The following is a 20,069-nucleotide window of genomic DNA, read 5'->3' on the forward strand; positions in this document are numbered from 1 at the left end:
GTCCGGAAGATGACGGGCGGGGGCCTCTGTAATATCAGCTTATCATTTACTGCAACATTCTGCACGCAGCCAGCAAGGAAGAATGGTCCTCTATATAGCACCGTGACCTCTATATACCGCCGTGTCCTCTATATACCGCCGTGTCCTCTATATAGCACCGTGACCTCTATATAGTGTTGTGTCCTCTATATACCGCCGTGTCCTCTATATAGCACCGTGTCCTCTATATACCGCCGTGACCTCTATATACCGCCGTGACCTCTATATACCGCCGTGTCCTCTATATAGCGCCGTGTCCTCTATATAGTGCAGTGTCCTCTATATACCGCCGTGTCCTCTATATACCGCCGTGTCCTCTATATACCGCCGTGACCTCTGTATAGTGTTGTGTCCTCTATATACCGCCGTGTCCTCTATATAGCACCGTGTCCTCTATATACCGCCGTGACCTCTATATACCGCCGTGACCTCTATATACCGCCGTGTCCTCTATATAGCACCGTGTCCTCTATATAGTGCAGTGTCCTCTATATACCGCCGTGTCCTCTATATAGTGCCGTGTCCTCTATATAGCACCGTGACCTCTGTATACTGCCGCGTCCTTTATATAGCGCCGTGACCTCTATATAGTGCTGTGACCTCTGTATACTGCCGCGTCCTCTATATAGTGCCGTGACCTCTATATAGCGGCGTGACCTCTATATAACGCCGTGACCTCTATATAGTGCCGTGTCCTCTATATAGCGCCGTGTCCTCTATATAGCGCCGTGTCCTCTATATAGCGCCGTGTCCTCTATATAGCGCCGTGTCCTCTATATAGCGCCGTGTCCTCTATATAGCGCCGTGTCCTCTATATAGCGCCGTGACCTCTATATAGCGCCGTGACCTCTATATAGCGCCGTGACCTCTATATAGCGCCGTGTCCTCTATATAGCGCCGTGTCCTCTATATAGCGCCGTGTCCTCTATATAGCGCCGTGTCCTCTATATAGCGCCGTGTCCTCTATATAGCGCCGTGTCCTCTATATACTTTTGAGACAGACACAAATTTTGGTTTTCTCCAAGTTTCTCGCTTCAGTGGAAATGTGGAAATTGAATTAAAGGGGTTGTCCTCCCGTGGAACGGCACCGAAACCGGAGGTGAGTATAGGTGTTATCTTTTTACTGGGGAAACATAAGAAAGAGTTGTCCAAGATGTGGGCAGCCCCTTGCTTATGAAGAGTGATCAGTGGACATTCAATAAATTACAGTCAGAAAACAAACTTACCGTATTCCTAAAACCTAATTTCCACTGAATGTCAGGTCTGCCACAACAATATCGGCTCACATTATTCTGTGATCCTCTCGTCATCTTTAATAGGCTTTAATAGGGGCTGGTGCTTGAAATCATTGACCCCGATTCATCAAAGGGTTTATGACAATTTAAAAAATAGGAAAATCAGGAAATGCACTTTGAAAAGTGAAGTTACGCAAAAATTTTCAGGGTATGTGCACACGTGCACATCTGTGACGGCTGCGGATTTGATAAATCCGCAGTGCAAAACCGCTGTGGTTTTTCCTGCGGATTTATTGCGGTTTCTATTGCGGATTCTGCTGCGGGTTTACACCTGCAGTTTTCTATTGGAGCAGATGTAAAACCGCTGCGGAATCCGCACAAAAAATTGACATGCTGCGGAATGTAAACCACTGCGTTTCCGCGCGTTTTTTTCCGCATGTGCACTGTGGATTTCGTTTCCCATAGGTTTACATTGTACTGTAAACGCATGGGAAACCGCTGCGGAGCCGCAGCTGCGGATCCGCAGCGTGTGCACATACCCTCAGAGTTTTGGCTTTTTCACACCAGAATTTGACATTCTCCGATAACATTTTTCAAAAGCGACAGCAGTTCTTATATACCAGAAGTCTTGGGCTATGTGCACACATTGCGGATTTGCCGCTGCGGATCTGCAGCTGTTTTTCATGCTGTTTACAGAACCATGTAAACCTATGGAAAACCAAATCCGCAGTGCACATGCTGCGGAAAATACTGTGTGGAAATGCTGTGTTGTATTTTCCGCAGCATGTCAATTCTTTGTGCGGATTCCGCAGCGTTTTACACCTGTTCCATAATTGGAATCCGCAGGTGTAAAAAAAGCAAGAGAAATTCGCACAAAAACCACAGGAAATCCACGGTAAATCCGCAAATAAAATGCAGTGCGGATTTTGCAAAAAACAGGAAAAATCCGCACACAAATCCTCAACATGGGCACATAGCCTAACTCCCGTCCCTGACACATGAAGGCGCTCACCAGTGATAAGACGCATCAAAATCATTAAGTAGAATATGCCTCTTAAGTAATTTGTCTCTCAGGCTATGTGCACACGTTGCGGATTGGTGTGTAGATTTTTCCGCACTGTTTTTGCAAAATCCGCAGGTAAATCGCACTACAGATTACCCGCGCTTTTTGTGCGGATTCCACCTGCAGTTTTACACCTGCGGATTCCTATTGAGGAGCAGGTGTAAACCGCTGCGGAATTTGCACAAAGAATTGACATGCTGCAGAAAAAAATAACGCTGCGTTTTCACCCATTTTTTTCCGCAACATGTGCACTGGATAATAAGGGGCAGAAGTGCGGAGAATAAGGGGCAGCGATGGGAATATTGAGGAGTCACAGAAGAGCGGAAAACACTGAAGAGGCAAAATGTGAAAAACAAAACTTGTGTCAGTCTCAGAACTTTTGGCTCAGCCATATCTTCCTCCCAGATGTAGTGCAGTGTACTGTGCCAAGTCCTGCTGTAGCCCAGTATACAATGACCGGGAGGGTCCCAGTACCCGCTCCTGGGCACCAGTCTCCACTTCCTGGAAAACCTCTGACTTTAGCACAGATCCTGCAATCAGGGGCTGGAGTTCCTGGCATTGTTGATGGAGCTGAGATTTGTGCTTATCAGAGGGGTCGGCTCCAACATTCACCACAAGAGCGACCACAATATGGGGAAATGCCGCAGACTGGATCTGACCCATTCAGGGCTGAGGCCTCCAGTGCTGGCGGATGGAGGATGTTTTGGGATTTAGTTCACATTCTCCTGATCTCCGCTGCTCAGTCCAGTACTCAATAATAATAAGAAGGCAGAGAGAAAAATAACAAAAATGTCTACAGCCGCAATAAAGCATTATTAATCCTAACAGGGAAACATGGCGGTCATTAGTCACAGGCTTCACACCTCCATGATTGTTATCACACGTAAAACCACGCTCCATTGTTCATAAGTGAGTGGCCAGCTGTCAGCCACCAGTGAGAGGCCAGCTGTCAGCCACCAGTGAGTGGCCAGCTGTCAGCCACCAGTGAGTGGCCAGCTGTCAGCCACCAGTGAGTGGCCAGCTGCCAGCCACCAGTGAGAGGCCAGCTGTCAGCCACCAGTGAGAGGCCAGTCGTCAGCCACCAGTGAGAGGCCAGCTGTCAGCCACCAGTGAGAGGCCAGCTGTCAGCCACCAGTGAGTGGCCAGCTGTCAGCCACCAGTGAGAGGCCAGTCGTCAGCCACCAGTGAGAGGCCAGTCGTCAGCCACCAGTGAGAGGCCAGTAGTCAGTCATCAGTGAGAGGTCAGGTGTCAGACATTACCATCAGTTTCATCAGTCATTTTCACATATAAAAAAAAAAAAAAAAAAATATAGGAAATTGCTAAACTTCTACTCATTGCCCTGCTAATCATGGACAGTATTCTGATACCGTCTGTGAGCGGTCCATCATTTTAAAGGACCCATACAATTGTAATTTTTATCTGAAACTGAAAAATGGACAAGTCTCCGTGATTTTTTGGATCCGCTAAAAGTCACAGACATGTGAAGAGTCCAATAGGTTATAATGGGCACGTGTTCTAAAAATCACAACGAGAACAAAGAGGTGACTCACAGCGTCTGAATGAGGCCATGATTGTACCATGAAGTCACCCTAGCTGGGGACCGCAGCAAACACCCCGGGGCTCCTGTGCATGTCCGCCGTCCATGGAGGATCCGTATAGATCAGAATATTGACTTGGCTCGGAGTAATGCTCCAGAACTGCTGTTGGAGGCGATGCAAGGAACTGTCTACAGATTACAGCTGATCGTTGGGAAATCTCATAAGCGGGGAAAGTCCAAAGTGGAGTCCCCAACTGTCCAAGAATTCTTCAGGAAGTTCTGCAACCTTATAACATACTTTGTATTTCATTGTCTCACCATTTTATAGATCACTCTTGTCTAAACCCAAAGACAAGAAACCTGGGCAATGCAGTCCTTCACAAACAGCAGCTGGTTTGGTACAGTGTTTCATTCTAGAGAATCCCCTATAAAAAAAAAGCAGAGTTGTGGCACAAAGCTTTTTCCTGCTGGGATTGCTACATTCTGTAGGGTCACTTTAGGCTATATTCACATGTTGCTTTCTTGATGCCTTATTTTGTTTTTGTTTTTTTTGCAGCAGCAGGTCACTTCTTTAAGCGGTTTTTGCAGAGTTTTTTCACCCACAGAAAATAAATGCAAAAACACAGCAAAAACTGCAGGTATCAGGTTTTGCTGTTCTTGGTGCAAAAGCCTTAAGGAAGTTCCATCATGATTTTTTTATTTTTTTTTTGGGGGGTGGGGGGGACTATACTTTATCAGCATGGAAAAGAGACAACAAAAACGCAGAAAATACGCAGCAAAATCTGCTTTTTGTAAGCATCTTGTTTACTGCCAAGAGAGCAGGTTTTGACTGCGGAAAAGAAACGGCAAAAACGCAATGTGTGAACATAGCCTTACACTTCAGTATTTTACATCAGTCTTTGCAGCCAATATCAGGAAAGGAACAATCAGAGGAAAAGTCTAATAGAAACTCGTCCCCACTTCTGTATTTATCACCCACTCCTGGTTTTGGCTACAAATACTGATGTAAAATACTGAACGTGTGAACATGGCCCATCAGTGCAGGTAGGAATTGTGAGACCAGACAGGGCCGCCATCAGGGCATTACTGCCCTTACTGCTGTATGGGGCCCGGTGAGCAGCAGTACAGAGGATGGCCCGGGCTCCCCCTCTTGTGCTTCTCCTCACCAGGCCCCATCATACAATGAAGATCTGTGTGCGGTGCACACCTCGGAGGTGGGAGCGTTCTCAGAGCGCCATGGCTGTCTAACCCAGACGGCTACGCAGCTCCCACTCCCTCTGAACTTCCGGTCAGGTGACGGCGCGTACGCACCATCCTGTACTATGACACCAAAAGCAGAGCTACGCCTGCAAGGGATCGTCAGTGAGGTCAGTATGAAAAACGTTTATTTGTTTTTTTATTTTCTTCATAAAATGAATTAAATGGGTGACGGTAGAGGTGGGACTGCAAATGATGATGTGTTTGGGGGACTGCAAATGATGATGTGTTTGGGGGACTGCAAATGATGATGTGTTTGGGGGACTGCAAATGATGATGTGTTTGGGGGACTGCAAATGATGAAGTGAGTAGGGTGACTGCCAATGATGAAGTGAGTAGGGTGACTGCCAATGATGAAGTGAGTAGGGTGACTGCAAATGATGAAGTGAGTAGGGGGACTGCAAATGATGAAGTTGGCGGGAGAGGGACTGCAAATGATGAATTGGGGCAAGTGGGACTGCAAATTAAAAAGTGAGTGGGGGACTGCAAATGATTAAATGAGTGGGGGGCAAATGTTGAAGAGGGGGGAGGGGGACTGCACATGATGAAGTGAGGGTGGGGGAGAAGGACTGCACATGATGAATCAAAGGTAGGCGGGTGGGGAGAGCAAAAAATGACTTTGGGACGGGCAAATAATGATGAATCTTGAGGGTGGGAGGAGTAAATGATGATGTATTGAGACTTGTCAATGGGGGAGAGTAAATGATGTATTGAATGTGGGGGAGAGAAGTTGATAATGAATAGAGGGTGGAGAAGGGAGAGAGAATACATGACAATTAACTGTGGCTGAAGGATAATGTAAATATAATGAATCGTGGGTACGGGAGGAACATAATGGGGGCGCTGAGGATGACTGAGTGTGACTTATTGAATTGGGAGAAAGTACAGGGCCTAATTAATTTATATATTTAGTAGGTGAGGGAAGTGGCTATGTACAGATAGTGGGGGCACAGTGATGGATTATAATTTAAATTTGGAATGGTGGGTTGCATAATATCTAATTATATATTAATGGTGGATGCACATCTATTCAGCTGCGTAGTGTAGAAAAAAGGGAAAAAGTGGGCAATGGGCTCTGGAAGCGGGGCTGTAGATAACTGTGTGTTATTTTATGCAGAGACTAGTTCTGACTGGAAGAAATGATGGCGATCTGCTCTGGATGAAGAAGAAAAGAAAGATGAAGGACTTAAACTAGAGACGTCACTGATATGTCAGTGTGTTATCTGTACAACGACACTATATACTATATACTATGCACAGAGCTCCTATGTATAATGTTACTGGTGATCCCTGTATTACCTGTACACTGACACTATATACAGAGGTCCTGTGTATAATGTCACCGGTGATCCCTGTATTACCTGTACACTGACACTATATACCGAGCTCCTGTGTATAATGTCACCAGTGATCACTGTATTACCTGTACAGTCTGTATTCAGCTGCGTAGTGTAGAAAAAAGGAAAAAAGTGGGCAATGGGGTCTGGAAGCGGGGTTCTAGATAACTCTGTTATTTTATGCAGAGACAAATCCTGACTGGAAGAAGTGATGGCAATCTGATCTAGATGAAGAAAAGAAAGATGAAGGACTTCAATTAGAGACGTCACTGATATGTCAGTGTGTTATCTCTATAACAACACTATATACTGTATACTATATACAGAGGTCCAGTGTATAATGTCACCGGTGATCCCTGTATTACCTGTACCCTGAAACTATATACAGAGCTCCTGTGTATAGTGTCACTGGTGATCACTGTATTACCTGTACACTGACACTATATACAGAGCTCCTGTGTACAATGTCACCAGTGATCCCTGTATTACCTGTACACTGACACTATATACAGAGCTCCTGTGTATAATGTCACCAGTGATCACTGTATTACCTGTACACTGACACTATATACAGAGCTCCTGTGTATAATGTCACCAGCGATCCCTGTATTACCTGTACACTGACACTATATACAGAGCTCCTGTGTATCATGTCACCAGTGATCACTGTATTACCTGTACAGTCTGTATTCAGCTGCGTAGTGTAGAAAAAAGGGAAAAAGTGGGCAATGGGGTCTGGAAGTGGGGCTCCAGATAACTGTGTGTTATTTTATGCAGAGACGAGTCCTAACTGGAAGAAGTGATGGTGATCTGCTCTGGATGAAGAAAAGAAAGGTGAAGGACTTCAATTAGAGACGTCACTGATATGTCAGTGTGTTATCTCTACAACGACACTATATACTGTATACTATATACAGAGGTCCAGTGTATAATGTCACCGGTGATCCCTGTATTACCTGTACACGGACACTATATACAGAGCTCCTGTGTAAAATGTCATCGGTGATCACTGTATTGCCTGTACATTAACACTATATACAGAGCTTCTGGGTATAATGTAATTGGTGATCACTCTATGATCTGTACAGTGACATATACAGAGTTCCTATGTGTAATGTCATTGGTGATCACTGTATTACCTGTACACTGACCCTATATACAGAGCACCTGTGTATAATGACATCGGTGACCACTATATTACCTGTACACTATATACTATATACAGAGCTCCTGTGTATAATGTCACTGGTGATCACTGTATTACCTGTACACTGACTGTATATACCGAGCTCCTATGTATAATGTCACTGGTGATCCCTAAATTACCTGTACACTGACACTATATTCAGAGCTCCCGTGTATAATGTCACTGGTGATCATGGTATCACCTGTACACTGACACTATATACAGATCTCCTGTGTATAACGTCACTGGTTATTGCTGTATTACCTGTACACAAACTATATATAGAGCTCCTGTGTATAATGTCACTTAGTATTTTGTTATTTTATTAATGATCAGTATTGTATTATTTGATCACTATGTGGTGGTAATATGTGGTCTGGTTATGGTATGATGGTATTTGTTCCTTGTACATGGTATTATTCGGTCACTATGTGGTAGTAATATGTGGTCTGGTCATGGTGTGGTTTTTTTCCCCTTTTATGTGGTAATATTTGGTCACTGTGATTTTAATATGTTGTCTGGTCATGGTGTGGCAATATTTGTGCCTTGTATGTGATATTATTTGGTCACTGTGTGGTGGTAGTACGTAGTCAGGCCATGGTGTGGCTGTATTTGTTCCATGTACTGTATATGGTATTATTGGTCATATTCAAAAATATATGTGACTCATTCTCTTAAAGAAAAATATATAAAAGTATATCTCAAAAGTGTATTGACTATTTTAAGAAATGTTTAATAGGTGAGAGTAGAGTAGGGTCCGGCCAAAAGAGTCTACCTTGTTGTGGTGGCGACTTAGGGTATGTTCACACGTTCCTGATTTCCATCCTTTTTTTTTTTTCAGGACTGAAACCGCAGCTCTTGGCAGAAAACGCAGGTCCTTTTTTTGGTCCTTTTTTTGTGCTTTTTTGGTGCGTTTTTTGATCCTTTTTTTATGCAGTTTTCTATGCAGAGTCTGTGTGTTTTCTAGGAAGTTTTTTTAGGGTTAAAATGGCTGAAAATACCCTAACCCTATTCTAACCTTAGTGGGGAAAAAAAAAATATATATTATTGTCCCTACCTATGGGGGTGACAAAGGGGGGGGGGGGTGTCATTTACTTTTTTTTTTATTTTGATCACTGAGATATAACCTATCTCAGTGATCAAAATGCACTTTGGAACGAATCTGCCGGCCGGCAGATTCGGCGGGCGCACTGCGCATGCGCCCGCCATTTTGCAAGATGGCGGCGCCCAGGGAGAAGACGGCCGGACGGACACCGGGAGGCCGGGTAAGTATAAGGGGGGGGAGATTAGGGCACGGGGGGGGGGGGGGGGGCATCGGAGCACAGGGGGGCATCGGAGCATGGGGGGGTGGGATCGGGGCAGCCACACTCTGCCCACGCACTTCCGCCCGCTTCCCCGCACTTCCTGCTGCAGCGGTTTGGCACCACAAACCGCAATAAAACCCGCAGATATATTTTTGATCTGCGGGTTTTACTGCGGGTTTGACCTCACAATGGAGGTCTATGGGTGCAGAACCGCTGCGGCTCCGAAAAAAGAAGTGACATGGTACTTCTTTTTTACCGGGGCTATTCAGCGCGGCTTTTTTTCCCCGATTCCCGCATCATGTGCACAGTGGTTCCTGTTTTCCATAGGGTACATTGTACTGTACCCTGCATGGAAAACAGCTGCGGAACCGCAGCGGCAAAAACGCTGCGGTTCCGCAGAAAAAAAACGCACTGTGTGAACATGGCCTTAAAAAGTCTTTTAGCCAAAAACAAAAGCTGCTGGCTATATGTGTGATCTGGTGATGAGAATGTGTGATTGGTGAGGATGTGGTGCAGAAGTGGAGTTTTTACAGGAGTGGGCGGCGAGAGTGGAAGGTTCGGGGTGGAGTCTTGGGCGGGTCTGGAAATGTTGCCAGTATGGGGCCCTGAAATTCCTAGTGTCAGCCACAAGTCCGGAGTCCAGGGCAGCAGAGGGGTTTGTGCTGCTGTGAGCAGATGCAGGTTGAGGCCGCAGATCAGTTCTTGTCAAACCAAGTGCAAAAGGTGAAATCCATTTAAAGGAGCTACGATAAATACCAGTAAAATGCACATTTGTTTTATTAGTTACTGTAGACAAAACCCAGGATTATAACAAAACATTCCCCCACCCATCCAACAACACGAGGAATGCAGAATTTCCACAAAAACATCCACAAACGCAAATAAGAGAAACCAAAGTACACATCCCATAGAAAACGGCAAGCACACAGCCGCGAGCTGCACTGGGGCTGTGCGTCCTGTGACTCCATATTAACCAATGCCCCTCAGGACAAATCACTGGCCTGCGGACCCCTCTTCTGTCACTATTAATTCTTTTCTTCCTTTTGAGAGTTATTTCTCATTCTGGAAAAGCTTTTTCAGACTTTACTAAAACAAGAGTGGATATTCACATCATGCGTTTGTGACCCTATCAGGGATTTCACCTGAACCCCCTCAAAACAGGATGTGAATGTGTCCCCCAATCATCAGACAGGGTCCACAAGATGTTACTTTTTTTCTGCCGTATCCATCTTGGAAGTCAGAAACAATGTAGTTTACTCCGCTATTGTTTCCAACTTCAAAGACAGATACAGCAGAAATAGTCCGTAGACAATTCATGTGCTGCTCCATATGGCAAAGCAGCGCAGACATAGTCCCCCATAGTATCAATGCCAGTAATACCGCCATGAAATCGCAGCTATACATAAGGTGCCAACAATGCAGGGATAATATGGCGGCATGCATGCGGTTCTCCTGCTCGCACATATTGGTGAAATAAGCGCCTATTGCACGACTGTCGCACCCTTAGAATTAGAACCATGTTACAGCTCGGCCAGTTATACTGCTGGATACAATGTAACGCTTTATTTCCGATTTCGTGAACGGATAAAGCTGTAAACTGCTTCTATAGAAGAAGAAAAAACAAGCCACTTTGCAATTTGGTTATTAAACATAATTCCATTGTCCGCTACTTTTTTCCTAACTTATCAGCCACTGCTGCAGTCTGTGAAAGTTTTGTGGGCTCCTGAGCAAGCAGTGCAGCACTTACAAGCTCTTTGCCGTAAAGCTTGCAAGCGCTGCTCGGAAGCTGGCCGGATCGTGCAGCCTGTGACTTCAGAAACCCCTACGCTCCTCCGATGGTACAGAGGTAAAACTTCCTGTGCTTCTACAACCATGGTCCGAACTGTCAATCATCATCAGCGCCCTTCCCCCGAGCAGGCAGGAAGCAGGGAGGCAGGTGAGCGCCGTGCTCCAGCTCAGGTAACATGACACAAACCCTTTAGCGGTGATCCAGATGTAATTAGTTTTGGCGTCGCGGCCGGGCGCTTTATGGGATGAGATTTGTCATTCTTCCCGCTTCTTGAGATTAGGGAAAGCATTTACCAGCACAGATTATAGACGGCGTTTCCTTCCTGCTTTATTCTGCAGCCTACGAGGTGTGAGCTGTTAATGTGGCGTCTGATGGAGCTGAATCGTGGCAGCAGGTGTTAGGGGGTAATTGACAAACAAGTGAGGAGACACCTAATTCCTAATGATCCGCCGTGATAATCACTCAAGACATAACGGGAAGCAGAAATACAAGCGTGGAAGCTGCTGCGGCTCGTGTCCCGCCATGCAACCACTGCCTGAGAAATGCGCAAAACCCCACAGCTACTATATAATTGTCTAAGGGTCACTTCCGTCTTTCTGTCTGTCCTTCTGTCTGTCACGGATATTCATTGGTCGCGGCCTCTGTCTGTCATGGAAATCCAAGTCGCTGATTGGTCGTGGCAAAACACCCATGACCATTGCCACGACCAATCAGCGACGGGCACAGTCCGCCGGCAAAATGGCCGCTCCTTCCTCCTCGCAGTCAGTGCCCGCTCCATACTCCCCTCCAGTCAGCCCTCACACAGGGTTAATGCCAGCGTTAATGGACCGCGGTGTAACGCACTTCATTAACGCAGCTATTAACCCTGTGTGACCAACTTTTTACTATTGATGCTGTGTATGGAGCATCAATAGTAAAAATATCTAATGTTACAAATAAGAATAAAAAAAAAAAAACGTTATTCTCACCCTCCGACGTCGCGCCCTGTTCTCGGCTGTGCAAGTAGCAGGCTCCGGTGCCAAGGATGCTATGCGAGAAGGACCTGCCATGACGTGGTCATGTGACCGTGACGTAATCACAGATCCTGCACTCATACCAATCCTGGGACCAGAAGCTGCCGCGTGCACCGCACACAAGCGCCAGGACTACAAGGGGCCCTCGGAAGGTGAGTATATGTTTATTTTTTATTTTAAGTCTTTTTTAACCTGTTACATACGTCACCGGGCAATATACTACGTGGCTGGGCAATATACTACGTGGCTGGGCCAATATACTACGTGGCTGGGCCAATATACTACGTGGCTGGGCCAATATACTACGTGGCTGGGCCAATATACTACGTGACTGGCCAATATACTACGTGACTGGCCAATATACTACGTGGCTGGCCAATATACTACGTGGCTGGCCAATATACTACGTGGCTGGCCAATATACTACGTGGCTGGCCAATATACTACGTGGCTGGCCAATATACTACGTGGCTGGCCAATATACTACGTGGCTGGCCAATATACTACGTGGCTGGCCAATATACTACGTGGCTGGCCAATATACTACGTGGCTGGCCAATATACTACGTGGCTGGCCAATATACTACGTGGCTGGCCAATATACTACGTGACTGGCCAATATACTACGTGACTGGCCAATATACTACATGGGCTGGGCAATATACTACGTGACTGGGCAATATACTACGTGGCTGGGCAATATACTACGTGGCTGGGCAATATACTACGTGGCTGGGCAATATACTACGTGGCTGGGCAATATACTACGTGGCTGGGCAATATACTACGTGACTGGCCAATATACTACGTGGCTGGGCAATATACTACGTGGCTGGGCAATATACTACGTGGCTGGCCAATATACTACGTGGCTGGCCAATATACTACGTGGCTGGGCAATATACTACGTGGCTGGGCAATATACTATGTGACTGGCCAATATACTACGTGACTGGCCAATATACTACATGGGCTGGGCAATATACTACGTGACTGGGCAATATACTACGTGACTGGGCAATATACTACGTGGCTGGGCAATATACTACGTGGCTGGGCAATATACTACGTGGCTGGGCAATATACTACATGGGCTGTGCAATATACTACGTGGCTGGCCAATATACTACGTGACTGGCCAATATACTACATGACTGGCCAATATACTACATGGGCTGTGCAATATACTACGTGGCTGGCCAATATACTACGTGGCTGGGCAATATACTACGTGGCTGGGCAATATACTACGTGGACATGCATATTCTAGAATACCCGATGCGTTAGAATCGGGCCACCATCTAGTGTTCTATAAATGTAAACAGTCGTTACACTTTATTATTATTTTGTCCAGTGTGAAAAGTTCTGAAACTTTGCAAATCATTTTATTAGGAGATTTGTCTTCATCACTGTAAAAAAAAAAAAAAAAAAAAAAAAAAAAATGCATGGAAATGGCTTCTTTTCTCCGGCATCAGCTCCATTCTTATCAGATCACACTCACTTGGAGTACGGTCGCTGGCAGTGATTGTCAGCAGCTGCTTCCTCTGTTTACAGTTGGGCTTATCAGAACAGAAAGTGAGACACCGGTGCTGACCCATCACTGCCAGCGTCTGTACTGATAATGAGCACGTTCTGGTATCAATGCAGCCAAAGACAAATAGACTGGAGAAACGCCGAAGTTTGGAAGCCACTTGCATAAAATCAAGAATGAAGACAAACCCTCTAAGCAAATGATTTGCAATTTTTCATTGTTTTCTTTCCTAGACAAAATTATAAAAAAAATGTTGAGTTACTCTTTGGGTATGTGCACACGTTGCGGATTTGCCTGCAGATTCGCAGCAGTTTTCCATTCAGTGTACAGTACCATGTAAACCTATGGAAAACCAAATCCACTGTGCCCGTGGTACGGAAAATACCGCGCGGAAACACAGCGTTGAATTTTTCCGCAGCATGTCAATTCTTTGATTGATTCGTTGATTCCGCGTTTTACACCTGCTCCTCAATAGGAATCCGCAGTTGTAAAACCGCAGGTGGAATCTGCACAAAAAACGCTGTAAATAAAAAACGTTGCGGAAAAATCCGCACACGATTCCGGAATGTGTGCATATTGCCTAAAATGCAATCTAATAATGGGTAAAGTTCTGAGCAGCAGTACCGGTTCTGACCACTAGGGTGCGTATGATGCTTATAATGTATTTGTACACTATTCAGGGCAGTAATAATTTACATCACAGCTGGAAAGCGACTTCTCCAGAGACTCCACCATGGAAACCATTGCAACAAATCAACACCGTGTAAGCCACATCCTAACCCCACCCCTAGTTATCCTAACCACACCCCCAAAGCAAACTTTTGTGATAACTTCAGGACAATCCTGTGCTCTAGAGCTTGTAAGCGCTGTGCTCATTGCCTAGGTAACTGGACACTTCTGATAAAGTGGCTGATAAACTTGGCAACTAGCCGCAAACTATAAAATTCAAATATAAATACAAAACCACACTGGCGCTACACCCAATAGAGGAAGAGAAAGCTGCTGTACGAGACACTGTGCCAATATCCGTCAATAAATCAATTAAAATACAAATTCTTTAGCACAGCCAGGATTTTTAATAACCGGTAAAAATCAAAGTAAGGCTAGATTCAGATTGCGTTAGTGAAATCCGTTTAACGCCTAGCGCTAGCGGATTGCGCTAACGCAATGTGTTTTTCGGGGTCGCGTTAAACGTCCCCGCCCTCGCAGATCGGAGCGGGGAACGGACCGCGGGCGCGCCTCGGACGCTGCAAGCAGCGTCCACGGCGCGTCACAAAACACCAGCACATCGCGATGCGCGTCCCCATTGCTGTTAATGGGCGCGCTAATGGACGCGTTGCACGGCGTTAATTTCGCCGTGCAACGCTGTCCGTTAGCGCGGTCCCATTAACAGCAATGGGAACCTAGCCTAAGATTCTTGGATTTTTCAGAAGTACTCTGTGATTGTCTCCATTAAGGCCATGTGCACGCGTTGCGGATTTGCCTCAGGAATTTCTTGTGCGGATTCTGCATCTCTTGGCAGAAAACGCAGGTGCGGATTTGAGGCATTTTTTGTGCGGATTTACTGCGTTTTTTACCCCTGCAGATTTCTATAATGGAATGGGTACAAAAACGCTGCAGATCCGTAAAAAAAAGTAGTGACATGCTACTTCTTTTAATCCGCAGCGTTTCCGCACGGAATTTTCCGCACCATTAGCACAGCATTTTTTTTTCCTATTGATTTACATTGTACTGTAAATCACTTGCGGATCTGCAGCTTTTCTGCAAGGCAAAAAACGCTGTGGATCCGCAGGAAATCTGCAACATGTGCACATAGCCTTGAAATGAGGGAACCCGTCAGGTCCCGGCGCTCTCCAGCAGCATTCACCTATGTAGGACTACATTCCCTACCTCTCCAGCCCTGGATAGCGTTATTCAGTGAAAACGAGGTTTAGGAAAGTATTAATATTGTCCCCGTTTGCTCTACTAATTAGGGCTTTGACTAGTCGGAGTGGCGTTAGTTTCCCCGGACTGGTCAGCCCTCTCTGCAGGTTATGATGCCCCTATGGGGCGTGATAACATAATCTGTAAGAGCCGGTATTATCGTCGGCAGGGTCACTGCACTTCTGTCGCTGGGTGCACATGACCGGAAGTGCAGAAGATGGCTCACATCCATGGAGGAGCCGAAGAACAGCCGGAATCAGCAGGAACAAGACTCAGCTGGTACAATGACGCCTGTGACACAAGTGGCACGCACAAGATTTGACGTCGTGTCCTGCAAGTATTTTATCACGCCCACAGGGGTGCGATAACATGGAGAGAGGGCTGAGAAGTCTGGGGAACCAATGTCCCATCGACTAGTCAAAGCCCTCCTAAGGCTCCTTTCACACTTCCGTCAGTATGGGGTCGTCGCTAAGTGTCGGTGCGACGGACCGACAAAGCGTTGTGAAAATTCGGCAAAAACGTTGGCAGCGGATGCAGTTTTTCAACACATCCGCTGCCCATTCTAAAGTCCCGGGGAGGAAGGGGTGGAGTTCCGCCCCCGCATGCGCGGTAGGAAATGCAGGACCCGACGTACGAAAAAGCGTTCCCTTGAACGCTTTTTCGTGATGACGGTCCGCCAAAACACAACGCATTGTGCGATCCGTCGGCAATACAAGTCTATGGTAAAAAAGTGCATCCTGGGGGGAAAATTTGCAGGATGCGTTTTATTCCCAAAACGACGCATTGCGACGGAGGCCAAACAACGGAAGTGTGAAAGAAGCCTTAGCATAGCAAACGGGGACAATATAAATGCTTGTTTTGACTGACTAACGCTATACAGGGCTGGAGAGGCAGGGAATTGACTCATACATAGGCTGCTGGGTTGGAGGGCGCAGGGGGCCTGATGGGTTCCCTTTAGGGTATGTGCACACGTAGAATGGTCCTCTTTGGACTTTTCCGCAGCGGATTTGATAAATCTGCAGGGCAAAAATGCTGCATTTTTGCTGCAGATTTATTGCGGATTTACCGCTGTTATTGTGCGGATTTCACTGTGGTTTTACACCTGCGGTTTTCTATTGGAGCAGGTGCAAAACCGCTGCAGAATCCGCAGAAAGAAGTGACATGCTGCGGAATGTAAACCGCTGCGTTTCCGTGTGTTTTTTTCCGCAGCATGTGCACAGCGTTTTCTGTTTCCCATAGGTTTACATTGTACTGTAAACTCATGGGAAACTGCTGCGGACCCGCAGCTGCGGAAACCCTGCGGATCCGCAGCAAAATCCGCATCGTGTGGACATACCCTTAAAGTGCAGCGTAAACCACAACCCCATATGCCTGTGTGTATATAGATATAAACATACCGCACATGTACAATAACAGCACATGTGAGGGAGGCTTTACAGGAAAAATAAAATCACTGAGGCTCTGAAATATAAAATTACAAGAGATAAATAGTTTATGTAACAAAAACTATAAATAGAGAATCTAAATAATAAATATAAGAAGTAACAAAGGTAAAAAGTAAATACAAATATTGATAATAGCAGCTTTCACCCCAAGCCTAACCCTGCCTCGCTGATACAAGTCCCGCGGCCGCCGTCTTGTTAAGTAGTTGAAGATTTTCTTCTGAAGTTCCTGGATTTGGTAGTTATTATAATGATGCTGCCGGCTTTCCCAGACTCCAGAATTTCCAGTCTGCAGTTATAAGGAATCCCATCCCCCTTCTTAATATCTCTGTGTAACTAAACAGGGATCTAGAGAAGTGGCCATTGGTGTCAGAGACTGCACTGCTTGTCACTCAGCTTTCCCAGATCCAGATAATAAATAAGAAGCAGCTAAATTCCAGGACGAAGAGGGCGACTCAAGACCTGATATAGAGGCATATAGAATATAAAACCTGGCACTCAACTTATACTTTGAAAGCAAATTTATTTGTCAGGAACAAAACGTTTCGTTCACCAATTTGACCTTCATCAGTTACGTATAGTAGGTGGTGTTTGTAATAGGTGCATGCCTATGTAGGCAAAAGGAAAATAGCTTCCCTGGTATATATGGAGACTAGGTATGCATTGGGCAGCCGCAGGCGTGTGGCGTGGAAGACGTGGTGTCCACCGCTAGTCTAAGGTTAGACACAATGGACACAATGCCAGGAGCGTAATCTACCAACAGCAAAACTACAAGATGCCCAGAACATAGAAGGCAGAAGCCTGGAGGTTATAATAGTGCGAGAGTCACAAGAGCGACTGATATCCATGAGCAATGGATCTAAATCTCTGCAGGATCTCAGGACTAAGGACGCAGGACACGAAGGAGAGATCATGGAGGCAACGAGGTACATGCAGAATATTCCCAACCCACAGCCGCCTCTCTGCAGCCTGACATGGCTGATACCAGGGAGTAATAGACTGTACTTAGTCACCTCCCCCCAGTGATGGCTGATACCAGGGAGTAATAGCTTGTAGTCTCCTGTCCTACAGTCTCCCCCCCAGTAATGGCTGATAACAGGGAGTAATAGATTGTGGTCTCCTGTCCTACAGTCTCCTCCCCCAGTAATAGCTGATAACAGGGAGTAATAGCTTGTAGTCACCTGTCCTACAGTCGCCTCTTCCCAGGCTGAAATGATGAATAGAAAAGTTAGACTGTATTCCTATCACTTACAATAACCCTACCATGAAATGGCTGACAACAGAGAACAATAGATTGCAGTCTGTCATACACTAGCCTCTTCCCAGTTTGCAATGGCTGATAACAGAGGACAATGGAGTGCAGGTAACTACCCCACACGGTGAGTATTGAGTGAGCCCAGGTGTACTGTCCTTGTACCGAGCGCAGGTGTACTGTCCTTGTACCGAGCCCAGGTGTACTGTCCTTGTACCGAGCCCAGATGTACTGTCCTTGTACCGAGCCCAGGTGTACTGTCCTTGTACCGAGCCCAGGTGTACTGTCCTTGTACCGAGCCCAGGTGTACTGTCCTTGTACCGAGCCCAGGTGTACTGTCCTTGTACCGAGCCCAGGTGTACTGTCCTTGTACCGAGCCCAGGTGTACTGTCCTTGTACCACGGATGGTTTAGTTCAGTCTGAGGACTGCACCTGTCAATCATCAGACCCCGATAGTGGCAGCGGCTGATGAGGGGCTGTGAGCAGCGCAGGAGGGTCAGCAGCTGGACAGAGCACACTGGCGGCAGCCTCCAGCCCTGTCCACACACCTGTGCTCAGCACACTGCAGCAGCAAGTGCACAGGAGCAGAGCTGGTGGGGGGCATGCATTGCTCTGCAGCCCCTTCTCCTGCTCATCACTGCACACAACTGCAGAAGAGCCGAGCACCGGGCACATTGCACTGATCTGCAGAGCCCTGTGCCCAGCCGGCTGCCCTGCCCCAGGGTCCCCGCTCACTGCCGGCTGCCCTGCCCCAGGGTCCCCGCTCACTGCCGGCTGCCCTGCCCCAGGGTCCCCGCTCACTGCCGGCTGCCCTGCCCCAGGGTCCCCGCTCACTGCCGGCTGCCCTGCCCCAGGGTCCCCGCTCACTGCCGGCTGCTCTGCACCGGGGTCCCCGCTCACTGCCGGCTGCTCTGCACCGGGGTCCCCGCTCCTACCTTTAGCAGACATGTCGGGTGATGTCTGGATGGTGCCCGCACCGCCGGGATCCCCAGCACTGGAGGGAGGGTGCCCAGCCTGTCTCCTCCTGTGCTGCCTAATGTGGCACTGAACCGGGAGGAGGAGGAGGCCTGGAGGAAGCTGCAGGAGGAGGACGGGGCGAGAGCTGCGGCCGGGGAGACTCCACAGATCATCTGCCCCATGTATACAATGTATCAGTGCAGCTGTCACTCATCGCCAGACACCAGCACCGAGCCCCCACCCCACTGTACCTCCTCACCGGCTGAGATACACCTCTACACTGTACCACATCACCGGCTGAGATACACCTCTACACTGTACCACATCACCGGCTGAGATACACCTCTACACTGTACCACATCACCGGCTGAGATACACCTCTACACTGTACCTCCTCACCGGCTGAGATACACCTCTACACTGTACCACATCACCGGCTGAGATACACCTCTACACTGTACCACATCACCGGCTGAGATACACCTCTACACTGTACCACATCACCGGCTGAGATACACCTCTACACTGTACCTCCTCACCGGCTGAGATACACCTCTACACTGTACCACATCACCGGCTGAGATACACCTCTACAGTGTACCACATCACCGGCTGAGATACACCTCTACACTGTACCACATCACCGGCTGAGATACACCTCTACACTGTACCTCCTCACCGGCTGAGATACACCTCTACACTGTACCACATCACCGGCTGAGATACACCTCTACACTGTACCACATCACCGGCTGAGATACACCTCTACACTGTACCACCTCTCCGGCTGAGATACACCTCTACACTGTACCACCTCACTGGCTGAGATACACCCCACTGTACCACATCACCGGCTGAGATACACCACACTGTACCACATCACCGGCTGAGATGTACCACCTCACCGGCTGAGATACACCTCTACACTGTACCTCCTCACTGGCTGAGATACACCTCTACACTGTTACCACCTCACCGGCTGAGATACACCTCTACACTGTACCACATCACCGGCTGAGATACACCCCACTGTACCACCTCACTGGCTGAGATACACCTCTACACTGTACCACCTCACTGGCTGAGATACACCTCTACACTGTACCACATCACCGGCTGAGATACACCCCACTGTACCACCTCACTGGCTGAGATACACCTCTACACTGTACCACATCACCGGCTGAGATACACCCCACTGTA

The 20,069-nt window shown here is 47.2% G+C and overlaps 1 protein-coding gene across 2 annotated transcripts in view; it reads right to left on the reverse strand.

The window, feature by feature from the left end:
* ABLIM1 (actin binding LIM protein 1) overlaps positions 1 to 18,949 on the reverse strand; it is a 330,044-nt gene extending 311,095 nt beyond the window's left edge. For both annotated transcript variants that reach the window (XM_069754369.1, XM_069754366.1), the window contains exon 1: positions 18,845 to 18,949. In XM_069754369.1, the coding sequence (XP_069610470.1) occupies positions 18,845 to 18,857 (13 nt within the window). In that variant the 5' untranslated portion in view covers positions 18,858 to 18,949. The remainder of the gene's footprint in view (positions 1 to 18,844) is intronic.
* Positions 18,950 to 20,069: the final 1,120 nt, after the last annotated feature.

This window comes from Ranitomeya imitator, chromosome 2 (genome assembly GCF_032444005.1).
Source record: "Ranitomeya imitator isolate aRanImi1 chromosome 2, aRanImi1.pri, whole genome shotgun sequence".
Taxonomy (NCBI): Eukaryota; Metazoa; Chordata; class Amphibia; order Anura; family Dendrobatidae; genus Ranitomeya; species Ranitomeya imitator.